This window comes from Rhinoraja longicauda, chromosome 4, assembly GCF_053455715.1.
Source record: "Rhinoraja longicauda isolate Sanriku21f chromosome 4, sRhiLon1.1, whole genome shotgun sequence".
Classification (NCBI taxonomy): Eukaryota; Metazoa; Chordata; class Chondrichthyes; order Rajiformes; family Arhynchobatidae; genus Rhinoraja; species Rhinoraja longicauda.
In genome coordinates, this window is record NC_135956.1 from 89,856,603 (window position 1) to 89,884,031 (window position 27,429).

At 50.4% G+C, this 27,429-nt stretch overlaps 1 protein-coding gene across 3 annotated transcripts in view; it reads right to left on the reverse strand.

Annotated features, from left to right (window-relative positions):
- LOC144593236 (D-serine dehydratase) overlaps window positions 1–27,429 on the reverse strand; it is a 555,040-nt gene that overhangs the window by 521,744 nt on the left and 5,867 nt on the right. For 2 of the 3 annotated variants that reach the window (XR_013547224.1, XR_013547225.1), the window contains 6 exons: window positions 25,319–25,599; window positions 22,432–22,612; window positions 11,783–11,904; window positions 9,056–9,245; window positions 6,888–6,993; window positions 3,094–4,181 (listed from right to left, as the gene is read on the reverse strand). Coding sequence is in view for 1 of the 3 variants with exons in the window: in XM_078398743.1 (XP_078254869.1) it covers window positions 4,092–4,181; window positions 6,888–6,993; window positions 9,056–9,245; window positions 11,783–11,904; window positions 22,432–22,612; window positions 25,319–25,599 (970 nt within the window). In the remaining 2 variants the exon portion in view is untranslated. Of the gene's footprint in view, window positions 1–3,073; window positions 4,182–6,887; window positions 6,994–9,055; window positions 9,246–11,782; window positions 11,905–22,431; window positions 22,613–25,318; window positions 25,600–27,429 lie in introns of those variants that run through there. The other variant, XM_078398743.1, reaches the window with a different exon arrangement.

The following is a 27,429-nucleotide window of genomic DNA, read 5'->3' on the forward strand; positions in this document are numbered from 1 at the left end:
GATTTAAGAGGAGACGGGGGGGGGGGGGGGGGGGGAAGGTGGGTTAATATAAGAAAATGGTGCACATGCCTAATGGGGTACTGAACGAAAACCAGTTAAAATGATTCTCAATTCCATCCACAAGTGTTTAGTTTGGATACAGCGCAGAAACATGTCCTTCAACTCCAGAAGTCGGTGCCGACCAGCGGTCCCCACACGCTAACACTATCCTACACACAGTCGGGACAAGTGGCCTGCAAACCTGTGCGCCTTTGGGATGTGGAAGAAAACCGAAGCACCCGGAGAAAACCCACGCGGTCACGGGAGAGAACGTACAAACTCCGCACAGACAGCACCCGTGGTCAGGATGGAACCCAGGTCTCTGGCGCTGTGAGGCGGCAACTCTACCGCTGCGCCACCGTTCTTTCTGATTAGTGAGAATTCCATTGATCCGTTTTGGGGACATATGACAGCAAATACAGATGCAGATGATACAAAGCTGCGTGGCAGTGAGGAAGATGCTATGAGGTTGCAGGGTGACTTGGACAGGTTGTGTGAGTGGGCGGATGCATGGCCGATGCAGATTAATGTGGATAAGTGTGAGGTTATCCACTTTGGTGGTAAGAATAGGAAGCAGATTATTATCTGAATGGTGTCAAGTTAGGAAAAGGGGACGTACAACGAGATCTGGGTGTCCTAGTGCATCAGTCACTGAAAGGAAGCATGCAGGTACAGCAGGCAGTGAAGAAAGCCAATGGAATGTTGCCTTCATAACAAGAGGAGTTGAGTATAGGAGCAAAGAGGTCCTTCTGCAGTTGTACAGGGCCCTAGTGAGACCGCACCTGGAATACTGTGTGCAGTTTTGGTCTCCAAATTTGAGGAAGAATATTCTTGCTATTGAGGGCGTGCAGCGTAGGTTTACTAGGTTAATTCCCGGAATGGCGGGATTGTCATATGTTGAAAGACTGGAGCGCCTAGGCTTGTATACACTGGAATTTAGAAGGATGAGACAGCATGCAAAACAAAGCTTTTCATTGTAAAAAAGTCACAGAGTGCTGGAGTAACTCAGCGGGTCAGGCAGCATCTGTGGAGAACATGGATATGTGACGTTTCACAGAGTGCTGGAGTAACTCAGCGGGTCAGGCAGCATCTCTGGAGAACATGGATAGGTGACGTTTCACAGAGTGCTGGAGTAACTCAGCGGGTCAGGCAGCATCTCTGGAGAACATGGATAGGTGCCGTTTCACAGAGTGCTGGAGTAACTCAGCGGGTCAGGCAGCATCTCTGGAGAACATGGACAGGTGATGGTTCGGGTCGGGACCTTTCACGGTATTTCAGTACACGTGACAATAATAAACCTAAACCTAAACATACATGGAGAACACAGAACAATGCAGTAGGAAGGAACTGCAGATGCTGGTTTACACCGAAGATAGACACAAAATGCTCGAGTATACACTGGATTTAGAAGGATGAAAGGGGATCTTATCGAAACATATAAGATTATTAAGGGGTTGGACACGTTAGAGGCCGGAAACATGTTCCCAATGTTGGGAAAGTCCAGAACCAGAGGCCACAGTTTAAGAATAAGGGGTAGGCCATTTAGAATGGAGATGAGGAAAAACATTTTCAGTCAGAGAGTTGTGAATCTATGGAATTCTCTGCCTCAGAAGGCAGTGGAGGCCAATTCTCTGAATGCATTCAAGAGAGAGCTAGATAGAGCTCTTAAGGATAGCGGAGTCAGGGGGTATGGGGAGAAGGCAGGAACGGGGTACTGATTGAGAATGATCAGCCATGATCACATTGAATGGCGGTGTTGGCTCGAAGGGCCGAATGGCCTACTCCTGCACCTATTGTCTATTGTCTAATACTGTTAACTCTTGGTAATTCTCCTCTGCAAGAAGCAACAACAACAAAAAACACGTGACAAAGTAAAACGGAAAGTTACTTATTTATTTTAATTTTATTTTATTTAACGTGAACTTCCACTGAATTTCCATTCCCCGCTGCATAGATTACGTGACATACATTTGGCTTCTTGCTGTGGTTCATAAGTGATAGGAGCAGAATTAGGCCATTCGGCCCATCAAGTCTACTCCGCCATTCAATCGTGGCTGATCTCTCTCTCTCTCCTAACCCCGTTCTCCTGCCTTCTCCCCACGACCCCTGACTCCCACACTAATCAAGAATCTATCTATCTCTGCCTTAGAAATATCCACTGACCTGGCCTCCACAGCCTTCTGTGGCAAAGAATCCCACAGATTCACCACCCTCTGACTGAAGAAATTCCTCCTCATCTGCTTCCCAAAGGAACGTCCTGTAATTCTGAGGCTGTGCCCTCTGGTCCTGGACTCTCCCACTAGTGGAAACATCCTCTCCACATCCACTCTATCCAGGCCGCTCACTATTCGGTAAGAGTTCACCATCCCGCCCACCGCCTTCCCCTTCCATCTCCATCCTTTCCTCTGGCTTCACAATTCACGCCTCTTATCTCACAGCCTTTTGCCTCCTTATCATCTCCAGCCTTTGCCCAACCATCTGCCTATCAAACCCCCTCACCCCTGACTTGTATCCACCTGTCACTCGCCTGGCTTTGTCCTGCCCTCACCTCTCTTCCAGCTTTCGTGCATTTTTGTGACTCCTTTTGTCCCACTTTGATTAGTGCGGGTGTCAGGAGTTACGGGGAGAAGGCAAGGGAATGGGGTTAGGAGGGAGAGACAGATCAGCCATGATTGAATGGCAGAGTAGACCTGATGGGCCGAATGCCTAATTCTGCTCCCATCACTTGTGAACTTGACCGTATGAACTTTGGTCTCCTTTTCATTTGTAAGCTTTGTCCACCCATCTGCCAATCTAAAATTACCCTTTACCCATATCCACCTATCACTTGTGTGGGAAGGAACTGCAGATGCTGGTTTGCACCGAAGATAGACTCAACATGCTGGAGTAACTCAGCGGGTCAGGCAGCCTCTCAGCATCATCCAGCATCAAGATAAAGCTCTTAAGGATAGCGGAGTCAGGGGGTACGGGGAGAAGGCAGGAAAGGGTACTGATTGAGAATGATCAGCCATGATCACATTGAATGGCGGGTGCTGGCTCGATGGGCCGAATGGCCTACTGCATTTATTGTCTATTGTCTATTATCATTCCTTCTATCCAGAGATGCTGCCTGACCCGCTGAGTTACTCCAGCACTCTTTGAAATGTCACCTATCCATGTTCTCCTGAGATGCTGCTGACCCGCTGAGTTACTCCAGCATTTTGTGTCTATCCACCTATCACTTGTCTGGCTGTGTCCTACCCCAGCTTTCTCCCCCCCTTCCCTCAATCAGTCAGAAGCAGGGTCTGGTCCTGAGCTGAAACATCACCTATCCATGTTCTCTAGTGATGCTGCCTGACCCGCTGGGTTACTCCAGCACTTTGCGTTTTTCGCTCAAGATGTCAGCATCTGCAGTTCCCTGTGTTACTTGATTGCTGATATATAGTGATATATACTGATATATACTTTATATATCATACTGTATATATAAAACCTTTAACAGGTAACTTCATGAAGTCAAAGCTGTGAAAAAGATTAACCCTAAATATTCTCGCTGCACAAGAGAGCATCCCGACCACACCCTCTTCTCCCCTCTCCCATCGGGCACGAGGTACAGAAGTGTGAAAACGCACTGCTCCACATTCAGGGACAGTTTCTTCCCAGCTGTTATCAGGAAACTGAACCATCCTACCACAACCAGAGAGCAGTGCTGAACTACTATCTACCTCATTGGAGACCCTCGGACTATCCTTGATCAGACTTTGCTGGCTTTACCTTGCACTAAACGTTATTCCCTTATCATGTATCTATTACACTGTACGTGGCTCGATTGTAATCATGTCTTGTCTTTCCGCTGGCCTGTTAGCACGCAACAAAAGCTTTTCACTGTACCTCGGTACACGTGACAATAAACTGAACTGAACTAAACTAAACTAGACTAAACTAGCACCACTGTGGAACCAACACCAGTGGTATTCGTGGCCTGAGCTGTGAGCGTACAATAAATCACTGATGGAGTGCTGGTTGTGGACCTGTGAGCTCGGCGGCTGAGCCAGGTGTGGAACCCTGCACATCTACCAGCCTCGAGTCGGCCTCCACTCCCCCACGATCCTCCCCTCCGACTGAACAAAGTAGACGGGGTGCATTGCAGCTGTGGCACAGGCCTGACAGAGAGATGGAGAGAGGGAGGGAGAGGGGAGAGGGAGAGGGAGAGGGAGAGGGAGAGGGAGAGAGAGAGGGAGAGGGAGAGAGAGGGAGAGGGAGAGGGAGAGGGAGAGGGAGAGAGAGGGAGAGGGAGAGGGAGAGGGAGAGAGAGGGAGAGGGAGATGGAGAGGGAAAGAGAGGGAGAGGGAGATGGAGAGGGAGAGGGAGAGAGAGAGGGGGGGGAGTGGATGGAGAGGGAGAGGGAGATGGAGAGGGAGGGGGAGAGGGAGAGGGAGAGAGAGGGAGAGGGAGAGAGAGGGAGAGGATGGAGAGGAGAGAGTGAGAGAGAGAGGGAGAGGGAGAGGGAGAGGGAGAGAGGGAGAGGGGGAGGAGGAGGGGGAGGGGGAGGGGAGGGGGAGGGGGAGGGGGAGGGGGAGGGGGAGGGGGAGGGGGAGGGGGAGGGGGAGGGGGAGGGGGAGGGGGAGGGGGAGGGGGAGGGGGAGGGGGAGGGGGAGGGGGAGGGGGAGGGGGAGGGGGAGGGGGAGGGGGAGGGGGAGGGAAAGCGAGAGGGAGAGGGAGAGGGAGAGGGAGAGGGGAGAGAGAGGAAGGAGTGGGAGAGGGAGAGGGAGAGGAGAGGGAGAGGGAGAGGGAGAGGGAGAGGGAGAGGGAGAGGGAGAGGGAGAGGGAGAGGGAGAGGGAGAGGGAGAGGGAGAGGGAGAGGGAGAGGGAGAGGGAGAGGGAGAGGGAGAGGGAGAGGGAGAGGGAGAGGGAGGGGGAGAATACCAAACATTTATGAAAACATTTTCATCACAATCACATATTCCAACTGTTTCTGGACCTTGGGTGTGAGATGGGATTTGAGGAGAGACATGATAGAGAGTCATAGAGTCGTAGAGTGATACAGTGTGGAAACAGGCCCTTCGGCCCAACGCCCACACCGGCCAACATGTCCCAGCTACACTAGTCCCACCTGCCTACTTTGGTCATTATCCCTCCAAACCTGTCCTATCCATGTACCTGTCCAACTGTCTCTTAAACAATGGGATAGTCCCAGCCTCAACTACCTCCTCTGGCAGCTTGTTCCATACACCCACCACCCTCTGTGTGAAGATGTTACCCCTCAGATTCCTATTAAATCTTTTCCCCTTCACCTTGAACCTATGTCCTCTGGTCCTCGATTCCCCTACTCTGGGTAAGAGACTCTGTGCATCTACCCGATCTATTCCCCTCATGATTTTGTACACCTCTATAAGATCTCCCCTCACCCTCCTGCGCTCCATGGAATAGAGACCCAGCCTGCTCAACCTCTCCCTGTAGCTCACACCCTCTAGTCCTGGCAACATCTTCGTAAATCTTTTCTGAACCCTTTCAAGCTTGACAATATCTTTCCTATAACACGGTGCCCAGAACTGAACACAATATTCTAAATCGCGATCATTAGGATTAGGCACATTTAGAGCGAGGGGGGGGGGGGGAGATTTAATAGGAGGAACCTGGGGGACAACTATCTTTCCACAAAGGGTGGAGGGTGTATGGATCGAGCTGTGTAGGAAGGAACTGCAGATGCTGGTAGATACCGAAGATAGACACAGAGTGCTGGAGTAACTCAGCGGGTCAGGCAGCATCTCTGGAGCAAAAGAATAGGTGACGTTTCGGGTCGAGACGTTTCTTCAGACCTCTGACGAAGGGCCCCGACCTGAAACATCACCCATCCTTTTTCTCCAGAGGTGCTGCCTGACCCGCTGAGTTACTCCAGCACTTTGTGTCTCTCTTCAGTATATACAAGCACCTGGAGTACTGTGTGCAGTTGTACAGGGCCCTAGTGAGACCGCACCTGGAGTACTGTGTGCAGTTGTACAGGGCCCTAGTGAGACCGCACCTGGAGTACTGTGTGCAGTTGTACAGGGCCCTAGTGAGACCGCACCTGGAGTACTGTGTGCAGTTGTACAGGGCCCTAGTGAGACCGCACCTGGAGTACTGTGTGCAGTTGTACAGGGCCCTAGTGAGACCGCACCTGGAGTACTGTGTGCAGTTGTACAGGGCCCTAGTGAGACCGCACCTGGAGTACTGGGTGCAGTTTTGGTCTCCAAATTTGAGGAAGGATATTCTTGCTATTGAGGGCGTGCAGCGTAGGTTCACCAGGTTAATTCCCGGAATGGCGGGACTGTCATATGTTGAAAGACTGGAGCGATTAGGCTAGTAAACACTGGAATTTAGAAGGATGAGAGGGGATCTTATCGAAACGTATAAGATTATTAAGGGGTTGGACACGTTAGAGGCAGGAAACACGTTCCCAATGTTGGGGGAGTCCAGAACAAGGAGCCACAGTTTAAGAATAAGGGGTAGGCCATTTAGAACGGGGATTAGGAAAAACTTTTTCAGTCAGAGAGTTGTGAATCTGTGGAATTCCCTGCCTCAGAAGGCAGTGGAGGCCAGTTCTCTGAATGCTTTCAAGAGAGAGCTAGATAGAGCTCTTAAGGATAGTGGAGTCAGGGGGTATGGGGAGAAGGCAGGAACGGGGTACTGATTGAGAATGATCAGCCATGATCACATTGAATGGCGGTGCGTACAGGCTCGAAGGGCCGAATGGCCTCCTCCTGCACCTATTGTCTATTGTCTATTGGTCGGCGCAGACTCGATGGGCACAAGGGGCCTGTTTCCGCGCTGTGTCTCTGAACTAAACTAAACATACCATACGGAAAGAGAACTCACGCCAGGGCACTTACATGATAAGGGATGAGTGAGATGAGGCTTCCGAGTGGAAACTTGTCCATATCCAGCGTTCCCGAGATTGGTTCGATCCTCCCGTGTTCCTGTGTCATTCCCACCAACCTGAGGGGGGAAAAAACCCCAACTTGAAACAAAGACAGCAAAGGGAGCTGGGAACTGGACGAGATAATAGGAGAGAGAATTAAAGCTCCATTACCAGAGGACATCGGTTCAAGGTGAAGGGGAAAAGATTTAATAGGAATCTGAGGGCGTAACCTTTCCACACAGAGGGTGGTGGGTGCATGGAACGAGCTGCCAGAGGAGGTCGTTGAGGCAGGGATTATCCCAACGTTTAAGAAACAGTTAGACAGGTACATGGATAGGACGGGTTTGGAGGGATATGGGCCAAACGCAGGCAGGTGGGGCTAGGGTAGCTGGGACATGTTGGCCGGTGTGGGCAAGTTGGGCCGAAGGACCTGTTTCCAGAACAAGGGGCCACAGTTTAAGAATAAGGGGTAGGCCATTTAGAACGGAGATGAGGAAAAGCTTTCTCAGTCAGAGATTTGTGAATCTGTGGAATTCTCTGCCTCAGAAGGCAGTGGAGGCCAATTCTCTGAAGGCATTCAAGAGAGGGCATTCTTAAGGATAGCGGAGTCAGGGGGTACGGGGAGAAGGCAGGAACGGGGTACTGATTGAGAATGATCAGCCATGATCACATTGAATGGCGGTGCTGGCTCGAAGGGCCGAATGGCCTCCTCCTGCACCTATTGTCTATTGTCTATTGTTTCCACGTTGTATCACTCTGATTCTATGGCTCGATGCAGAAACCACTGGGGATTTGTTCCATCGTTAAGTTATTACAGCAGTATGTACCTCAGACTTTAGAGATACAGCGCGGAATCAGGGCCCACCGAGACCACGCCGACCAGTGATCCCACTCAGTAGCACGACCCTACACACGCCCGGGACAACTTACCATTTTATCTACCGAAGCCAATTAACCTACAAACCCGCACGTCTTTGGAGTGTGGGAGGAAACCGGAGCACCCGGAGAAAACCCACCCAGTCTCGGGGAGAACGTACAAACTCCGTACAGACAGCACCCGTCCTCAGGATTGAACCCGGGTCTCTGGCGCCGTGAGGCAGCAACTCAACCGCTGCGCCACCGTGCCGTCTTACAGGGTATTGGTAAGAACATAAATGGAGCACTGGAGTACAGACATAAAATGCTGGAGTAACTCAGCTGGTCAGGCAGCATTGCTGGGGCAAAGGAATAGGGGACGTTTCGGGTCAGGACCGTTCTTCAGACTGATCATCAGTCAGATGAAGAGTCCTGACCCGAAACGTCCAGCACTCTGTGAAACGTCACCTATCCATGTTCTCCACAGATGCTGCCTGACCCGCTGAGTTACTCCAGCACTCTGTGAAACGTCACCTATCCATGTTCTCCACAGATGCTGCCTGACCCGCTGAGTTACTCCAGCACTCTGTGAAACGTCACCTATCCATGTTCTCCACAGATGCTGCCTGACCCGCTGAGTTACTCCAGCACTCTGTGAAACGTCACCTATCCATGTTCTCCACAGATGCTGCCTGACCCGCTGAGTTACTCCAGCACTCTGCGTCTGCCTTTCTTCGTAAACCAGCGGTAAATCTGCAGTTCCATGTTCCAACGTTTAAAAGACACTTGCACAGGTACATGGATAGGACAGGTGGTCACAGGTACATGGATAGGACAGGTGGTCACGGTGGCGCAGCGGTAGAGTTGCTGCCTTACAGCGAATGCAGCGCCGGAGACTCGGATTAGATCTACGGGTGCTGTCTGTACGGAGTTTGTACGTTCTCCCCGTGACCTGCGTGGGTTTTCTCCAAGGTCTTCGGTTTCCTCCCACACTCCAAAGACGTACAGGTATGTAGGTTAATTGGCTTGGTGTATGTGTAAATTGTCCCTAGTGGGTTTCGGATAGTGTACGTGTGCGGGGATCGCTGGTCGGCGTGGACCCGGTGGGCCGAAGGGGCCTGTTTCCGCGCTGTGTCTCTAAACTGAAGACAGACAGGTTTAGAGGGATATGGGCCAAACGTGAGCAGGTGGGACTGGTGTAGATGGGGGCGTGTTGGTGGGCATGGGCGGCTGGGGCTGGGGGGCCTGTGCCCGTGCTGGGTAACTCCGCGGGTCCTCTCTTACTTCAGGTCCGGGTGCCCCTCCACGATGGCGTAGCCAGTGGGCAGCTTGCCCATCCCGTGCAGGCTCAGTGCCGACCAGCCACAGTCCACCAGGAGCTGGTTGCGGTGAGGATAGTGGCCAATCACCCTCGTCATCACCCGCACCGCCACGTCATCCAGCTGGCAGGAGCCAATCAACATCTGCTGGACATCTGGGAGAAAAAACATTCAACATTACCACTTGACCACTCCCCCGACTCTCAGTCTGAAGAAGGGTCTCGACCCGCACGGTGGCGCAGCGGTAGAGTTGCTGCCTTACAGCGAATGCAGCGCCGGAGACTCAGGTTCGATCCTGACTACGGGCGCCGTCTGTACGGAGTTTGTACGTTCTCCCCGTGACCTGCGTGGGTTTTCTCCGAGATCTTCGGTTTCCCCCCACACTCCAAAGACGTGCAGGTTTGTAGGTTAATTGACTGGGTAAATGTAAAAATTGTCCCTAGTGTGTGTAGGATAGTGTTAGTGTGCGGGGATCGCTGGGCGGCGCGGACCTGGTGGGCTGAAGGGCCTGTTTCCACGCTGTATCTCTAAATCTAAAAAGAAACGTCACCCATTCCTTCTCTCCAGAGATGCTGCCTGACCCGCTGAGTTACTCCAGTATTTTGTGTCTGAACTAAAGTGAAACTATTGGAGAAGTTGCTCCTGCCTTTTGTGTTTACCTTTGGTATAAACCAGCATCTGCAGTTCCTTTTGAATTACATAGATCACCCTGTACACTAACACGTTCCTACACACACAAGCGTGTGACCCAGTTTTAGGTCGAGACATCCTCTTCAGACACAGTGTGTGGGGATCGCTGGTCGGCGTGGACTCGGTGGGCCAAAGGGGTTGTTTACGTGGTGTATCTGTAAACTATACTGAGCTAAACACATGGTCAAGTGGTAACCGAAGGTGGACACAAAAAACTGGAGTAACTCAGCGGGACAGGCAGCATCTCTGGAGAAAAGGAATAGGTGACGTTTTGGGTCAAGACCCTTCTTCAGACTGAGAGTCAGGGGAGAGGGAAGTAAGAGACTTCAAATGAGAACAAGTGAATGAAATACACTTGTATACACTGGAATTTAGAAGGATGAGAGGAGATCTTATCGAGACGTATAAGATTATTAAGGGGTTGGACACGTTAGAGGCAGGAAACATGTTCCCAATGTTGGGGAAGTCCAGAACCAGGGGCCACAGTTTAAGAATAAGGGGTAGGTCATTTAGAACGGAGATGAGGAAAAACGTTTTCGGTCAGAGAGTTGTGAATCTGTGGAATTCTCTGCCTCAGAAGGCAGTGGAGGCCAATTCTCTGAATACATTCAAGAGAGAGCTAGATAGAGCTCTTAAGGATAGCGGAGTCAGGGGGTATGGGGAGAAGGCAGGAACGGGGTACTGATTGAGAATGATCAGCCATGGTCACATTGAATGGCGGTGCTGGCTCGAAGGGCCGAATGGCCTCCTCCTGCACCTATTGTCTATTGATTACAGTCGAGCCATTCACATTGTATAGATACATGATAAGGGAATAATGTTTAGTGTAAGGTAAAGCCAGCAAAGTCTGATCAAGGATAGTCCGAGGGTCTCCAGTGAGGTAGATGTTGGGCCAGGAGTGCTCTCTGGTTGTGGTAGGACGGTTCAGCTGCCTGATAACAGCTGGGAAGAAACTGTCCCTGAATCTGGAGGTGTGCGTTTTCACACTTCTGTACGTCTTGCCTGATGGGAGAGGGGAGAAGAGGGAGTGATGGGAGTGAAGAGGGACTCACTGTGATGGATGTTTCTTTAGTTTGGTGTTGGTTTATGATTGTATGTGTTATTGCATATCATATCATATCATATATATACAGCCGGAAACAGGCCTTTTCGGCCCACCAAGTCCGTGCCGCCCAGTGATCCCCGTACATTAACACTATCCTACACCCACTAGGGACAATTTTTACATTTACCCAGCCAATTAACCTACATACCTGCACGTCTTTGGAGTGTGGGAGGAAACCGAAGATCTCGGAGAAAACCCACACAGGTCACGGGGAGAACGTACAAACTCCTTACAGTGCAGCACCCGTAGTCAGGATCGAACCTCAGTCTCCGGTGCTGCATTCGCTGTAAAGCAGCAACTCTACCGCTGCGCTACCGTGCCGCATAAAGCATATTTTTATTGCTTATTTTTATTGGTCTTATTGTTGAACTGCGGGTCATTTTTCAATTCACTGCACATTTATGTGTATGTGGCAAATAAATTGACTATTGACTATTGACCGGGGGTGCGACTGGCCCTTTGATTGTGCTGCTGGCCTTGCCGAGGCAGCGTGAGGCAACCTTTAGTACGGTTGCCAACTTTAGATAGTTCCTCTGTCCCTCTCTTCCCCTCCTCCTTCCCAGATCTCCCTCTATCTTCCTGCCTCCACCTATATCCTTCCTTTGTCCCGCCCCCCCCTGACACCAGTCTGAAGAAGGGTCTCGACCTGAAACGTCACCCATTCCTTCTCTCCTGAGATGCTGCCCGACCTGCTGAGTTACTCCAGCATTTTGTGAATAAATACCTTCGATTTGTACCAGCATCTGCAGTTATTTTCTTATACCTTCAGTACGGTTGAGAGGTCCTATGGGCCAGATGCGGATGGGGCACCTTGGTCGGGATGGACGAGTTGGGCCGAAGGGCCTGTTTTTTTTGTGTGCTCTATGACCCGTTGACAATAAGGCCAGTGGTTCTCACCGTAAAAGATGTAGTTCCCAGGGTGGAGCTCGTCGAGACCCCCCATCTCTGGCACGGGGTGACTGCAGGTGGGTGTCGACCCGATACTGCTTCGAGGTCTCTTCACACCCGCCCTCTCCAACCTGCACACAGAGGGATACGTTACTCCAGCATTTTGCATCCATCACCGGGGTGAACCAGCATCTGTAGTTCAGTTTAGTTTAGAGATACTGCACGGAAACAGGCCCTTCGGCCCACCGGGTCCGCGCCGACCAGCGATCCCCGCACACTAACACTATCCTACACACACACACACACACTTACACTAGGGATCATTTTTTTTAAACATTTACCAAACCAATTAAACCTATTAACCTGTATGTCTTTGGAGTGTGGGAGGAAACTGAAGATCAATAGACAATAGACATTGGAAACATTTTTCCTGCATCTAGCTGGTCCAGTCCTTTCATAAATTTTATACATCTCTATAAGATCCACTCTCATCCTTCTAGACTCCAGTGAATACAAGCCCAGTCAATAGACAATAGGTGCAGCAGTAGGCCATTCAGCCCTTTGAGCCAGCACCGCCATTCAATGTGATCATGGCTGATCATTCACAATCAGTACCCCGTTCCTGCCTTCTCCCCATACCCCCTGACTCCGCTATCCTTAAGAGCTCTATCTAGCTCTCTCTTGAAAGCATCCAGAGAATTGGCCTCCACTGCCTTCTGAGGCAGAGAATTCAACATATTTTCAACTCTCTGACTGAAAAAGTTTTTCCTCATCTCCGTTCTAAACAGCCTACCCCTTATTCTTAAACTGTGGCCCCTTGTTCTGGACTCCCCCAACATTGCGAACATGTTCCCTGCCTCTAACGTGTCCAACCCCTTAATCATCTTATGTGTTTCAATAAGATCCCCTCTCATCCTTCTAAATTCCAGTGTATACAAGCCTAGTCGCTCCAGACTTTCAACATATGTAGAGAAAACCCACGCCGGTCACGGGGAGAACGTACAAACTCCGTACAGACAGCACCCGTAGTCGGGATGGAACCCGGGTCTCCGGCGCTGCAAGCACTGTAAGGCAGCAACTCTACCGCTGCGCCACCGTGCCGTCCAGCAGTTCCTTCCTGCACAGGAGATGCTTATTTCAATAACGGCTTCCAAGATTGCAGTCATTACAAGATCCAGATTCCAACAACATTGTGCAGGTGCAATGTGAGATTTTTCACTTTGAACTGATGGCAATTTTTACTCTTAATACTTATCATAGTCGGCACGGAAACAGGCACTTCGACCCAGCTAGCCCATGCCGACCAGGATCACAAGATCATAAGTGATCGGTGCAGAATTAGGCCATTTGGATAGATGCCGTACCTACACTAGTCCCACCTAGTTCATAGGTTCTAGCAGCAGAATTAGGCCATTCGGCCCATCAAGTCTACTCTGCCATTCAATCATGGCTGATCTATCTATCCCTCTCAAAACCATTCTCCTGCCTTCTCCCCATAACCCTTGACACCCGCACCAGTCAAGAACCTCTCAATCTCCACCTTAAAAACATCCATTGACTTGGCCTCCACAGCCGTCTGTGGCAATGAATTCCATTTGCCTGCGTTTGGCCCATATTCCTCTATTCCTCCATATTCCTTTCCTATCCATGTAATTTAGAAGACTGAGGGGGGATCTTATTGAAACATATAAAATTCTTAAGGGGTTGGAGAGGCTAGATGCGGGAAGATTGTTCCCGATGTTGGGGAAGTCCAGAACCAGGGGTCACAGCTTAAGGATAAGGGGGAAGTCTTTTAGGACCGAGATGAGAAAACATTTCTTCACACAGTGGTGAGTCTGTGGAATTCTCTGCCACAGAAAGTAGTTGAGGCCAGTTCATTGGCTATATTTAAGAGGGAGTTAGAAGTGGCCCTTGTGGCTAAAGGGATCAGGGGGTATGGAGAGAAGGCAGGTACGGGATACTGAGCTGGATGATCAGCCATGATCATATTGAATGGCGGTGCAGACTCCTGCACCTATTTTCTATGTTTCTATGTACCTGCCCAAACGTCTTTTAAATGTTGTTATCGCTTCTGCCTCAAACTACCTCCTCTGGCAGCTCGTTCCAGACACCCACCGCCCTCTGTGTGAAAGTTGCTTGTCACCACAGCTGTAGAGTTGCTGCCTCACAGCGCCAGAGACCCGGGGTGGATCCCGACTACGGGCGCTGTCTGTTCAGTCAGAGAGTTGTGAATCTGTGGATTTCTCTGCCTCAGAGGGCAGTGGATGCCAATTCTCTGAATACATTCACGAGAGAGCTAGATAGAGCTCTTAAGGATAGCGGAGTCAGGGGGTATGGGGAGAAAGCAGGAACGGGGTATTGATTGAGAATGATCAGCCATGATCACATTGAATGGCGGTGCTGGCTCGAAGGGCCGAATGGCCTCCTCTACTCCTGCACCTATTGTCTATTGTCTATTGTGTTTGTACGTTCTCCCCATGACCTGCGTGGGTTTTCTCTGAGATCTTCAGTTTCCTCCCACACTCCAAAGACGTACGGTTAATTGGCTTGGTATAAATGTAAATTGACCCTAGCAGTGTGTAGATAGCATTAGCGTGCGGGGATCGCTGGTCGGCGCGGACTCGGTGGGCTGAAGGGCCTGTTTCCGCGCTGTATCTCTAAACTAAACTAAACGAAACCGGTGAAGAATGAAAAAATGTATTCATATTTTGGATGGAGATCTTTCCTTTGACGGCCTTCTTCAATTTGGCTTCTCTGTTTTGGCAGTTGTGCTCCGCTATCAGAGTGCTCGCTGCTTATTTAAGATTTCGCAAGGTTAAGCTTTCACTTACACTGATTTTACTTGAAGCTGAAATTTGTATTTGTATTTGTAACATTAATATTAAAGTTTGGAATATTTAGGGATCTCTAACATCCCTGCAGATAATTCTCGAGCAGAAGATAGACAGAAAATGCTGGAGTAACTCAGCGGCTCTGGCAGCATCTCTGGAGAGATGGAATGGGTGTCGTTTCGGGTCGAGACCCTTCTTCAAACCTACCGAATTAGTGAAAGGCTTGGACAGAGTGGATGTGGAGAGGATGTTTCCACTAGAGAGAGAGTCTAGGACCCAGAGGGCACGGCCTCGGAGTTAAAGGACGTTCCTTTAGGAAGGAGATGAGGAGGAATTTGTTTAGTCAGAGGGTGGTGAATCTGCGGATTTCTTTGCCACAGACGGCTGTGGAGGCTAAGTCAGTGGATATTTCTAAGGCAGAGATAGATAGATGCTTCATTAGTGCGGGTATCAGAGCAGAGGTTGTGGGGAGAAGTTTTGGGTAGAGACCCTTCTTCAGTCTGAACGAGTGACGTTTCGGGTAGAGACCCTTCTTCTACATAGTGAAGATGGGTCCCGACCCAAAACGTCACCCATCCCTTCTATCCAGAGAGGCTGCCTGCCCCGCTGAGTTACTCCAGCATTTTGTGTCGATCTTTGATGTAAACCTGCACCTGCAGTTCCTTCCTACACATTCTAGTTCAGAAACAGATTGTTTTAACAGAGTGTTAAAAGGTCGACACAAAGAATCGCAGATGCTGATTTCCCCCAAAAAAGACAAATTACTGGAGTAACTCTGCAGCTAAGAGTAAGGATCCCAACCTGTCCATGTTCTCTGGGCATGCCGCCTGACCCCCGCTGAGTTACTCCTGCACTTTGTGTCTTTCTTTGGTTAAACCGGCATCTGCAGTTCCTTGTTCCTCTTCTTTTGTGTCCATCATCCATGTTTCAAATGTTACATCGCTGACATCGTGCGTCCTGAAAAGGGCGCAAGCTTCCAGGCGACAGTCAGTGGGACCCATCGCTTGTACGATAGATGATGGTGGTGGTAGCAGAATTAGCTCCGGACCCTTCCAGTTCCCAGCCCCACCATGTGGACGTGGCTTCTGCCACGGGGCCAGTTCCTTGCTACCACAGCTGGAATGTAGGTCAATTTGGAAAGAGGTAGTCTTCTATACACACAGGTGGTGCAGAGCGTGGGATCTATCAGCACGTGTGACAGTTGAGAAAGTTGCCGCCTTACAGCGAATGCAGCGCCGGAGACCCGGGTTCGATCCCCACTGCGGGCGCTGTCTGTACGGAGTTTGTACGTTCTAAGGGGTTATTAAGGGGTTGGACACGTTAGAGGCAGGAAACACAAGTTCCCAATGTTGGGGGAGTCCAGAACCAGGGGCCACAGTTTAAGAATAAGGGGTTGGCCATTTAGAACTGAGATGAGGAAAAACCTTTTTCAGTCAGAGAGTTGTGAATCTGTGGAATTCTCTGCCTCAGAAGGCAGTGGAGGCCAATTCTCTGAATGCATTCAAGACAAAGCTAGATAGAGCTCTTAAGGATAGCGGAGTCAGGGGGTACGGGGAGAAGGCAGGAACGGGGTACTGATTGAGAATGATCAGCCATGATCACATTGAATGGCGGTGCTGCCTCGAAGGGCCGAATGGCCTCCTCCTGCACCTATTGTCTATTGTCTCCCCCTGACCTGCGTGGGGTTTCTCCGAGATCTTCGGTATCACAAAATGCTGGAGTAACTCAGCGGGTCAGGCAGCATCTTGGAGAGAAGGAATGGGTGACGTTTCGGGTCGAGACCCTTCTTCAGGCTGAGCAGTCCGAAGAAGGGTCTCGACCCGAAACGTCACCCATTCCTTCTCTCCTGAGATGCTGACTGACCCGCTGAGTTACTCCAGCATTTTGTGATACCTTCGAGTTGCACCAGCATCTGCAGTTATTTTCCTACTCCGAGATCTTCGGTTTCCTCCCACGTTTACATTTGGTAAATGTAAAAATAGACAATAGACAATAGGTGCAGGAGGAGGCCATTCAGCCCTTCGAGCCAGCACCGCCATTCAATGTGATCATGGCTGATCATTCTCAATCAGTACCCCGTTCCTGCCTTCTCCCCATACCCCCTGACTCCGCTATCCTTAAGAGCTCTTAGTTCTGTAGGATGGTGTTAGTGTGCAGGGATCGCTGGTCGGCACGGACCCAGTGGGCCGAAAGGGCCTGTTTTCGCACTGCATCTCTAAACTAAACTAAACGATCTCGGAGAAAACCCACGCGGGTCACGGGGAGAACGTACAAACTCCGTGCAGACAGCGCCCGTGGTCGGGAGGGATGGAACCCGGGCCTCTGGCGCTGTGAAGCAGCAACTCTACCGCTGCGCCATGTTCTATGAGAGGGAACAGTAAACCACTGAGCAGTGATGATCCAGATGCTGCACATCCAGATGGCCCTCCCCACTACGCTGAACGCAGCAGAGCCTCCGACACACATTACTGCCAACCCAGTAAATTAGAAAAACCTGCCTCCCTCCTGCAACTAATAAAACGGAACTGTGCTGTGTGATTGCTGATGGACCGGCCTCTGACGGGCCACATATTGCGGCTCGGGCGGAAATCTGCTTGGGAGTGTTTGCACGGTGACTCACGTCAACGAGGGAGGTAGCAAGAGCGCCGGGATGAGAGGGAGGGAGAGATGTCTTTCAGCTTCAATGTCTTTGTGGCCTCTCACACAGGGGTGTGACACTGTCAGCACATTCTCACAGGATGTCGTTGATCAATGGATGGCCCTCTCTGTCACTCCCAGTAATCAGTCCCAGCCCTCAGGGTTGAGTTGTAATCGAATCGAGTACACCAAAGCACAGAGGCACAGCGGTAGAGTCGCGGCCTCACAGCGCCAGGGACACGGGTTCCATCCTGACTACGGGCGCTGTCTGTGCGGAGTTTGTACGTTCGCCATGTGACCGCGTGGGTTTTCTCCGGGCGCTCCGGTTCCCTCCCACACTCCAAAGACGTACAGGTTTATAGGTTAATTTGATTTGGATGAAGGGATTAAAAGTACCATTAGCAAATTTGCAGATGATACAAAGCTGGGTGGCAGTGTGAACTGTGAGGAAGATGCTACGAGGTTGCAGGGTGACTTGGACAGGTTGTGTGAGTGGGCGGATGCATGGCAAATGCAGTTTAATGTGGATAAGTGTGAGGTTATCCACTTTGGTGGTAAGAATAGGAAGGCCAGAGTATTATCTGAATGGTGTCAAGTTAGGAAAAGGGGGCGTACAACGAGATCTGGGTGTCCTAGTGCATCAGTCACTGAAAGGAAGCATGCAGGTACAGCAGGCAGTGAAGAAAGCCAATGGAATGTTGGCCTTCATAACAAGAGGAGTTGAGTATAGGAGCAAAGAGGTCCTTCTGTAGTTGTACAGGGCCCTAGTGAGACCGCACCTGGAGTACTGTGTGCAGTTTTGGTCAGAGAGTTGTGCGGTTTTGGTCAGAGAGTTTTCAGTCAGAGAGTTGTGAATCTGTGGAATTCACTGCCTCAGAAGGCAGTGGAGGCCAATTCTCTGAATGCATTCAAGAGAGCTAGATAGAGCTCTTAAGGATAACGGAGTCAGGGGGTATGGGGAGAAGGCAGGAACGGGGTACTGATTAAGAATGATCAGCCATGATTACACCTATTGTCTATTGTCTATTTACGACGGGTGTCAGGGGTGATGGGGAGAAGGCAGGTGAATGGGGTTGGGAGGGAGAGATAGATCAGCCATGATTGAATAGCTGGAATAGACTTGATGGGCCGAATGGCCTAATTCTGCTCCTATCACTTGAGAACATGAATTTAATTGGCTTCTGTAAACTGTCCCTAGTGCGTGTAGGATAAAACTAGGGGTCGGCGCGGACTCGGTGGGCCGAAGGGCCTGTTTCCACACTGACGGCACCCATAGCTGGGATCAAACCCAGGTCTCCAGCGCTGTGAGGCAGCAACTCTGCCGCTGCGCCACCGAGCCGCTCGGTGAAGAATTTTACTCCTACATCAATAGACAATAGGTGCAGGAGGAGGCCATTCAGCCCTTCGAGCCAGCACCGCCATTCAATGTGATCATGGCTGATCATTCTCAATCAGTACCCCATTCCTGCCTTCTCCCCATACCCACTGACTCCGCTATCCTTAAGAGCTCTATCTAGCTCTCTCTTGAATGCATTCAGAGAATTGACCTCCACTGCCTTCTGAGGCAGAGAATTCCACAGATTCACAACTCTCTGACCGAAAGAGTTTTTCCTCATCTCCGTTCTAAATGGCCTACCCCTTATTCTTAAACTGTGGCCCCTTGTTCTGGACTCCCCCAACATTGGGAACATGTTTCCTGCCTCTAACGTGTCCAACCCCTTAATAATCCTATACGTTTCGATAAGATCCCCTCTCATCCTTCTAAATTCCAGTGTATACAAGCCTAGTCGCTCCAGTCTTTCAACATACGATAGTCCCGCCATTCCGGGAATTAACCTAGTAAACCTACGCTGCACGCCCTCAATAGCAAGAATATCCTTCCTCAAATTTGGAGACCAAAACTGCACACAGTACTCCAGGTGCGGTCTCACTAGGGCCCTGTACAACTGCAGAAGGACCTCTTTGCTCCTCTTTATCAAAGGCAGATAGTAATTGTAAGGTTGTGGTACCTGCATGGAGCCATATAACGATCATGGCACAAAAGCCCTCAGGACAGGAGTGGGACAAGAGGCACACAGGAAGTGTCACGAGAAAGCTATTAAACACTTAACAAGTAGTGGGATGAAAGTGCCGTGGTTTAACAAGGTCGCTACAGGCGGATCTCACCGGCCTTCATCATCCCTCACAACCTTTCCTCTCTTCCCCCTTTCTGCTGTTTGAGCGAGGCTGATGAGTTCAAAGGATATATTATTACCAAGATCTATTCTTAAAAAAACCCGTCTGTGGCACAAAACTGGAGTTTAAACCCTTCAGGCTGGGTGGATGGAAGAAGATGCTCATTTGAGTGCATCTGAAAAGCTTCTGCCGAAGAAAACACCTCAGCTCGTTGTCGGAGAGTATAAAATCATGAGGGGAATAGTCTGGTTTAGTTTAGGTTAGATCGAAGATAGACACAGGAAAACTGGAGTAACTCAGCAGGACGGGCAGCATCTGTGGGTGGTGTTTCGGGTCAAGACCCTTCTTCGTTAGGACATTATTCCTTGGAGCGCAGGAGGCTGAGGTGTACAAAATCATGAGGGGAATGGATGGAGTCTTATACCCAGAGTAGAGGCAACAAGAAGCAGAGGAATTCGCAGAAGGCAGTGGAGGCCAAGTCACTGGATGTTTTCACCAGAGAGAGTTAGATTGTGCTCTTAGGGCTAACGGAATCAAGGGATATGGGGAAAAAGCAGGAACGGGGCACTGATTTTGGATGATTACCCATGATCACCCCGGGATGGCGGGACTGTCATATGAGGAAAGATTGGAAAGACTGGGCTTGTACTCACTGGAGTTCAGAAGGATGAGAGGGGATCTTATAGAGACGTATAAAATTATGAAAAGACTGGACAAGTTAGATGCAGGAAGAATGTCCCCAGTGTTGGGGGAGTCCAGAACCAGGGGCCACAGTCTAAGAATAAAGGGGAGGCCGTTTAAAACTGAGGTGAGAAGGAACCTTTTCACCCAGAGAGTTGTGAATTTGTGGAATTCTCTGCCACAGAGGGCAGCGGAGACCAATTCACTGGATGAATTTAAGAGAGAGTTAGATAGAGCTCTAGGGGCTAGCGGAATCAAGGGATATGTGGAGAAGGCAGGCACAGGTTACTGATTGTGGATGATCAGCCATGATCACAATGAATGGCGGTGCTGGCTTGAAGGGCCGAATGGCCTCCTCCTGCACCTATTTTCTATGTCCATGTTTCTATGATCACGTTGAATGGCGCTGCTGGCTCGAAGGGCCGAATGGCCTCCTCCTGCACCTATTTTCCATGTTTCTTTGTTTCTAGGACACAGGTTAGTAACAACCGGAGTGTCGATCACTGTTGCACTACTGTGCTGCCCAATAGTTCTGCACTTGTACTCATGTACGATAGTGCTTGGACTGTATATACCTGGTCAGCACTGTGCCGCAGCGGTAGAATTGCTGCCTTACAGCACCAGAGGTCCGGGTTCGATCCTGACTGCGGGTGGTGCGGGAGTTTGTACGTTCTCCCCGTGACCTGCGTGGGTTTTCCCCAGGTGCTCCGGTTTCTTCCCACACTCCGAAGACGTACAGGTTTGTAGGTTAATTGGCTTCAGTAATATTGTTCATTGTCCCCAGTGCAGTGTGTGCAGGATAGTGTTAGTGTACGGGGATCGCTGGTCGGTGCGGACTCGGTGGGACAAACGGCCTGTTTCAGCGCTGTATCTCTAAACTAAACTAAATATCGTATGATTTTACTGAATGTGTCGGAAGGAACTGCAGATACTGGTTTAAACTGAAGATAAACACAAAAAGCTGCAGTAAATCAATAGACAATAGGTGCAGGAGGAGGCCATTCGGCCCTTTGAGCCAGCACCGCCATTCAATGTGATCATGGCTGATCATTCACAATCAGTACCCCGTTCCTGCCTTCTCCCCATGCCCCCTGACTCCGCTATCCTTAAGAGCTCTATCTAGCTCTCTCTTGAATGCACTCAGAGAATTGGCCTCCACTGCCTTCTGAGGCAGAGAATTCCACAGATTCACAACTCTCTGACTGAAAATGTTTTTCCTCATCTCCGTTCTAAATGGCCTACCCTTTATTCTTAAACTGTGGCCCCTTGTTCTGGACTCCCCCAACATTGGGAACATGTTTCCTGCCTCTAACGTGTCCAACCCCTTAATAATCTTATACGTTTCGATAAGATCTCCTCTCATCCTTCAGCGGGTCAGACAGCATCTCTGGAGAAAAGGAACGGACGATGTTTCGGGTTGTGACAGGTAGGGTCCGAAGAAGGGTCTCGACCCATGTTTACTCCTACATGGGGTTAGGAGGGAGAGATAGATCAGCCATGATTGAATGGTGATGTAAACTTGATGCGCCGAATGGACTAATTCTACTCCTATTCCTTATGACCTGAAACGTCACCTATTCCTAGGGTTGGCAACTTTCTCACTCCCAAATAAGGGACAAAAGGTGACGTCACCGCCCCCTGCCCCGCCTCACCCAGCCAGCGGCCACGTGCTCCCGCTCTATCAATGGCGGCCGCCCAAGCCGGGAGGCGGGTTGCTACGCAACCATCGTTAGGCGGCACCCAGGCCTCTGGGCCTACACTGTCCGGGCCTACAGCGGTCCCCGGGCCTACAGCGTCCGGGCCTACAGGGCAGTCCTGTAGGGGACAAACCAATTTAGCCCAATATACAGGATGTCCCAGCTAATACGGGACAGTTGGCAACCCACCCTATTCCTTTTCTCCAGAGATGCTGCCTGACCCACTGAGTTACTCTGGCTTTTTGTGTCAGGGGTAGGCCATTTAGAACTGAGATGAGGAAAAACTTTTTTAGTCAGAGAGTTGTGAATCTGTGGAATTCACTGCCTCAGAAGGCAGTGGAGGCCAATTCTCTGAATGCATTAAAGAGAGAGCTAGATAGAGCTCTTAAGGGTAGTGGAGTCAGGGGGTATGGGGAGAAGGCAGGAACGGGGTACTGATTGAGAACAATCAGCCATGATCACATTGAATGGTGGTGCTGGCTCAAAGGGCCGAATGGCCTACTCCTGCACCTATTGTCTATTGTCTACCTATGACTTTACTGAATTTCACTTTAGAACGAATCTCACTATATCTAGTCACGTGCGTTTAAGAAGTACTATTGAAGCATTGGTAATGATATGGAACAAACGTTCGTACTTCTCCACAAACTCCAAGGTGGCCCGCGTCGTTTCCAGGGCTACCCCCTGGATCTCCTGAACACCTGCCGCCTCATAGGAGTTTCCACAGTGAGCGTACACCCCCACCAGCTCCAGCGCCTCGCTGTCTGCGATCGACTTCGCCAGGGTCAAGGCAGTCGGGTCTTCAGGACGCACGCCCGCTGGACAAGAGGGGAAGGTGTTTAGAACAGCGGCGACATCTTGGCATCATGCTCTGCACGGACATTGTGGGCCGAAGGGCCTGTTTCTATGTGTAGGGAAAGGGGTAGGCCATTTAGAAGGGAGATGAGGAAAAACTTTTTCAGTCAGAGGGCTGTACATCTGCGGAATTCTCTGCCTCAGAAGGCAGTGGACGCCAATTCTCTGAATGCATTCAAGAGAGAGCTAGATAGAGCTCTTAAGGATAGTGGAGACATTGGACCTTGTCTGTGGAACTGGTGCGCTACGATGCTGAGAACTATATTCTGCACTCTGTATCTTCCCCTTTGCTCTGACTATTGTACTGGAGTTTGACTTGATTATATTTATATGCAGTATTATCTGATTTGATGAGACAGCATGCAAAACAAAGCTTTTCATTGTAAAAAAGTCACAGAGTGCTGGAGTAACTCAGCGGGTCAGGCAGCATCTGTGGAGAACATGGATATGTGACGTTTCACAGAGTGCTGGAGTAACTCAGCGGGTCAGGCAGCATCTCTGGAGAACATGGATAGGTGACGTTTCACAGAGTGCTGGAGTAACTCAGCGGGTCAGGCAGCATCTCTGGAGAACATGGACAGGTGATGGTTCGGGTCGGGACCTTTCACGGTATTTCAGTACACGTGACAATAATAAACCTAAACCTAAACATACATGTAGAACACAGAACAATGCAGTAGGAAGGAACTGCAGATGCTGGTTTACACCGAAGATAGACACAAAATGCTCGAGTATACACTGGAATTTAGAAGGATGAGAGGGGATCTTATCGAAACATATAAGATTATTAAGGGGTTGGACACGTTAGAGGCAGGAAACATGTTCCCAATGTTGGGGGAGTCCAGAACCAGGGGCCACAGTTTAAGAATAAGGGGTAGGCCATTTAGAACGGAGATGAGGAAAAACATTTTCAGTCAGAGAGTTGTGAATCTGTGGAATTCTCTGCCTCAGAAGGCAGTGGAGGCCAATTCTCTGAATGCATTCAAGAGAGAGCTAGATAGAGCTCTTAAGGATAGTGGAGTCAGGGGGTATGGGGAGAAGGGAGGAACGGGGTACTGATTGAGAATGATCAGCCATGATCACATTGAATGTGGTGCTGGCTCGAAGGGCCGAATGGCCTCATCCTGCGCCTATTGTCTATTGTCTATTGTAACTCAACGGGACAGGCAGCATCTCTGGAGAGGAGTGAGAATGGGATAGAAAAAAATAATTCCTTCTCTCCAGAGATGCTGCCTGTCCCTCTGAGTTACACCAACATTTTGTGTCTGTGGACAGATCAATGCAGCAGGCGAATAGGCCCTTCGGCCCGCAATGTCTGTACTGAACATGCTGTGAACTATATTCTGCACTCTATCTGCCCCTTTGCTCTACCTATTGTACTTGAGTTTGACGTGATTGTATGGTATAAACTAAGCTGAACTACTGCAATTTTTCTGTAAATCTATGAGGTGGACATTCGGATTTGCGTTCAGAAGTGGGTGGAAGTCTCTGCCATTAGTTAATGCTGGAGGATGTACGATCCACAGACTGCACTGCCACCCCATGGCCAAACAATGATCAGACTAAGCTTAAACCCTCAGTATTCCAGAGGATAGACGCAAAATGCTGGAGTAACTCAGCGGGTCAGGCAGCATCTCTGGAGAAAAGGAATAGGTGACGTTTCCGGTCGAGACACTTCTTCAGACTGAGAGTCAGGTAGGGGTGCCAAGTATCTCACTCCCAAATAAGGGACAAGGTGACGTCACCGCCCCGCGCCCCACGTGACCTCACCCAGCCAGCGGCCACCTGCTCCCGCTCCACCAATGGCGGCCGCCCGGCATCTAGCTTGTCCAGTCCTTTCATAATTTTATACGTCTCTATTAGATCCCCTCTCATCCTTCTCAACTCCAGTGAATACAAGCCCAGTCTTTCCAATTTTTCCTCTTTCCTCATGGGACTGTCCCGCCGTCCCGGGGAAAAACCTGGTGAACCTACGCCGCACTGCCTCAATAGCAAGGACGTCCTTCCTCAAATCAGATCACGGAGGAGTAGATCTGGTAGATGCACAGAGTTTGTTACCCACAGGACGGCAATCAAGAGCCAGAGGACATAGTTTTACGGTGAGGAAACCTGAGGGGTAACTGTTTCACACAGAGGGTGGTGGGTGTATGGAACGAGCTGCCGGAGGAGGTAGTTGAGGCTGGGACAGGAATAGGAAAGGTTTAGAGGGATATGCGCCAAACGCAGGCAGACGAGGCTTGTGCGGATGGGACAGGCTGGTGGGCGTGGACCAAGTTGGGCCGAAACCTCTGTTTCCACACTGCATCACTCCACGGTTCCATGAATGATGAAGTTGGAGGATGGATGCCAGTCACGTGTTCTAAACGATCCTGCGTAATTCTAATTTGGGCGGCACGGCGGCACGGTGGCCCAGCGGTAGAGTTGCCGTCTCGACCCGAAACGTCGCCCATTCCTTCTCTGCTGAGATGCTGCCCAACCCGCTGAGTTACTCCAGCATTTTGTGAAATAAACACCAGGTTTGTCGGTTAATTGGCTTGGTGTGAATGTAAACATTGTCCCTAGTGTGTGTCGGGTGGTGTTAGAGCGCGGGGGCCGCTGGTCGGCGCGGACACGGTGGTTTCCCTCGCGGTGCGTCTCTGAACTAAACTACAGTCAGGGAAGGTAAACACCTCGTCCGTTGTTGCAGTCCAGCTTCAACCAGACCAGCCACGGCTTGCCGCCCCTCAGCCTCCGGCCCTCCAGCTCCGTCACCGCCACTCCGTCGTCCACCAGCACCTGGAAGCGGTCCAGGCGGTCGGCCAGCTCGGCGCAGGCCGCCATCTTGTCCACGGGCAGCGGGAAGGTGTACAGGATGTCGTCGAAGCCGCGGTCGGCGTAGAAGCGCGCTTCGGCCAGCGTGGAGACGGCGATGCCGCGGCGACTACCTCCCGTCATGATCTCCGCACACTCCCTGCAACCACAGGCACACCGGCACACCGCGTTAGTCTGGCTTCGTCGAGAGGTAATACTCATTAGCAAATTTGCAGATGACACAAAGCTGGGTGGTAGTGTGAACTGTGAGGAAGATGCTATGAGGTTGCAGGGTGACTTGGACAGGCTGTGTGAGTGGGCGGATGCATGGCAGATGCAGTTTCATGTGGACAAGTGTGAGGTTATCCACTTTGGTGGTAAGAATAGGAAGGTAGAGTATTACCTGAATGGTGTCAAGTTAGCAACAGGGGACGTACAATGAGATCTGGGTGTCCTAGTGCATCAGTCACTGAAAGGAAGCATGCAGGTACAGCAGGCAGTGAAGAAAGCCAATGGAATGTTGGCCTTCATAACAAGAGGAGTTGAGTATAGGAGCAAAGAGGTCCTTCTGCAGTTGTACAGGGCCCTAGTGAGACCGCACCTGGAGTACTGTGCAGTTTTGGTCTCCAAATTTGAGGAAGGATATTCTTGCTATTGAGGGCGTGCAGCGTAGGTTTACTCGGTTAATTCCCGGAATGGCGGGACTGTCATATGTTGAAAGACTGGAGCGACTGGGCTTGTATACACTGGAATTTAGAAGAATGAGAGGAGATCTTATCGAATCGTATAAGATTATTAAGGGGTTGGTCACGTTAGAGGCAGGAAATGTTGGGGGAGTCCAGAACCAGGGGCCACAGTTTAAGAGTAAGGAGTAGGCCATTTAGAACTGAGATGAGGAAAAACTTTTTCGGTCAGAGAGTTGTGAATCTGTGGAATTCTCTGCCTCAGAAGGCAGTGGAGGCCAATTCTCCGAATGCATTCAAGAGAGAGCTAGATAGAGCTCTTAAGGATAGCGGAGTCAGGGGGTATGGGGAGAAGGCAGGAACGGGGTACTGATTGAGAATGATCAGCCATGATCACATTGAATGGCGGTGCTGGCTCGAAGGGCCGAATGGCCTCCTCCTGCACCTATTGTCTATTGTCTAACCAGCTAGCGGAAAGACAATGCATGATTACGATCAAGCCGTTTATTGTCTATCTCTTTACTCTAATAGAAAGTGCAACTAAAGCAGCTCCTATTGGGAAATATCCCGTACACGAGGTGAGATTTACAGAGGCCAATGAACCTATAAACCTGCTCGCCGTCGATCAATAATACATTTACAAGTCCACATTACCATCGCCCACTCTTGCTTCCATTCCTGATTTTAGTTTTGGAGATACAACGTGGAAACAGGCCCTTCGGCCCACCGAGTCCACGCCGACCAGCGATCCCCGCACATTAACACATGCCTACACGCACACTGGGGACAAATTTAGACTTATAGCAAGTATACAAACCCAAGCCAATTAAACCTACAAACCTGTACGTCTTTGGAGTGTGGGGGGAAACCGAAGATCTCGGAGAAAACCCACGCAGGTCACGGGGAGAACGTACAAACTCCGTACAGACGGCACCCGTGGTCGGGATTGAACCCGGGTCTCCGGCGTTGCAATTGCTGTAAGGCAGCAACTCTACTGCTGCGCCACCTGGGAGAAGCGGGACAGACCTGGGTTGTTGGACAATAGACAATAGGTGCAGGAGGAGGCCATTCGGCCCTTCGAGCTGTCAGAGGAGGTAGTCGAGGCTGGGACTATCCCATCGTTTAAGAAACAGTTGGACAGGTGCATGGATAGGACGGGTTTGGAGGGTTATGGACCAAGCGCGGGCAGGTGGGCCTAGTGTAGCTGGGACATTGTTGGCCGGTGTGGGCGAGTTGGGCCGAAAGGGCCTGTCTCCACACTGTATCACTCTGCAACTCTAATTTCGTAGGCTTCTACACGATCTCCT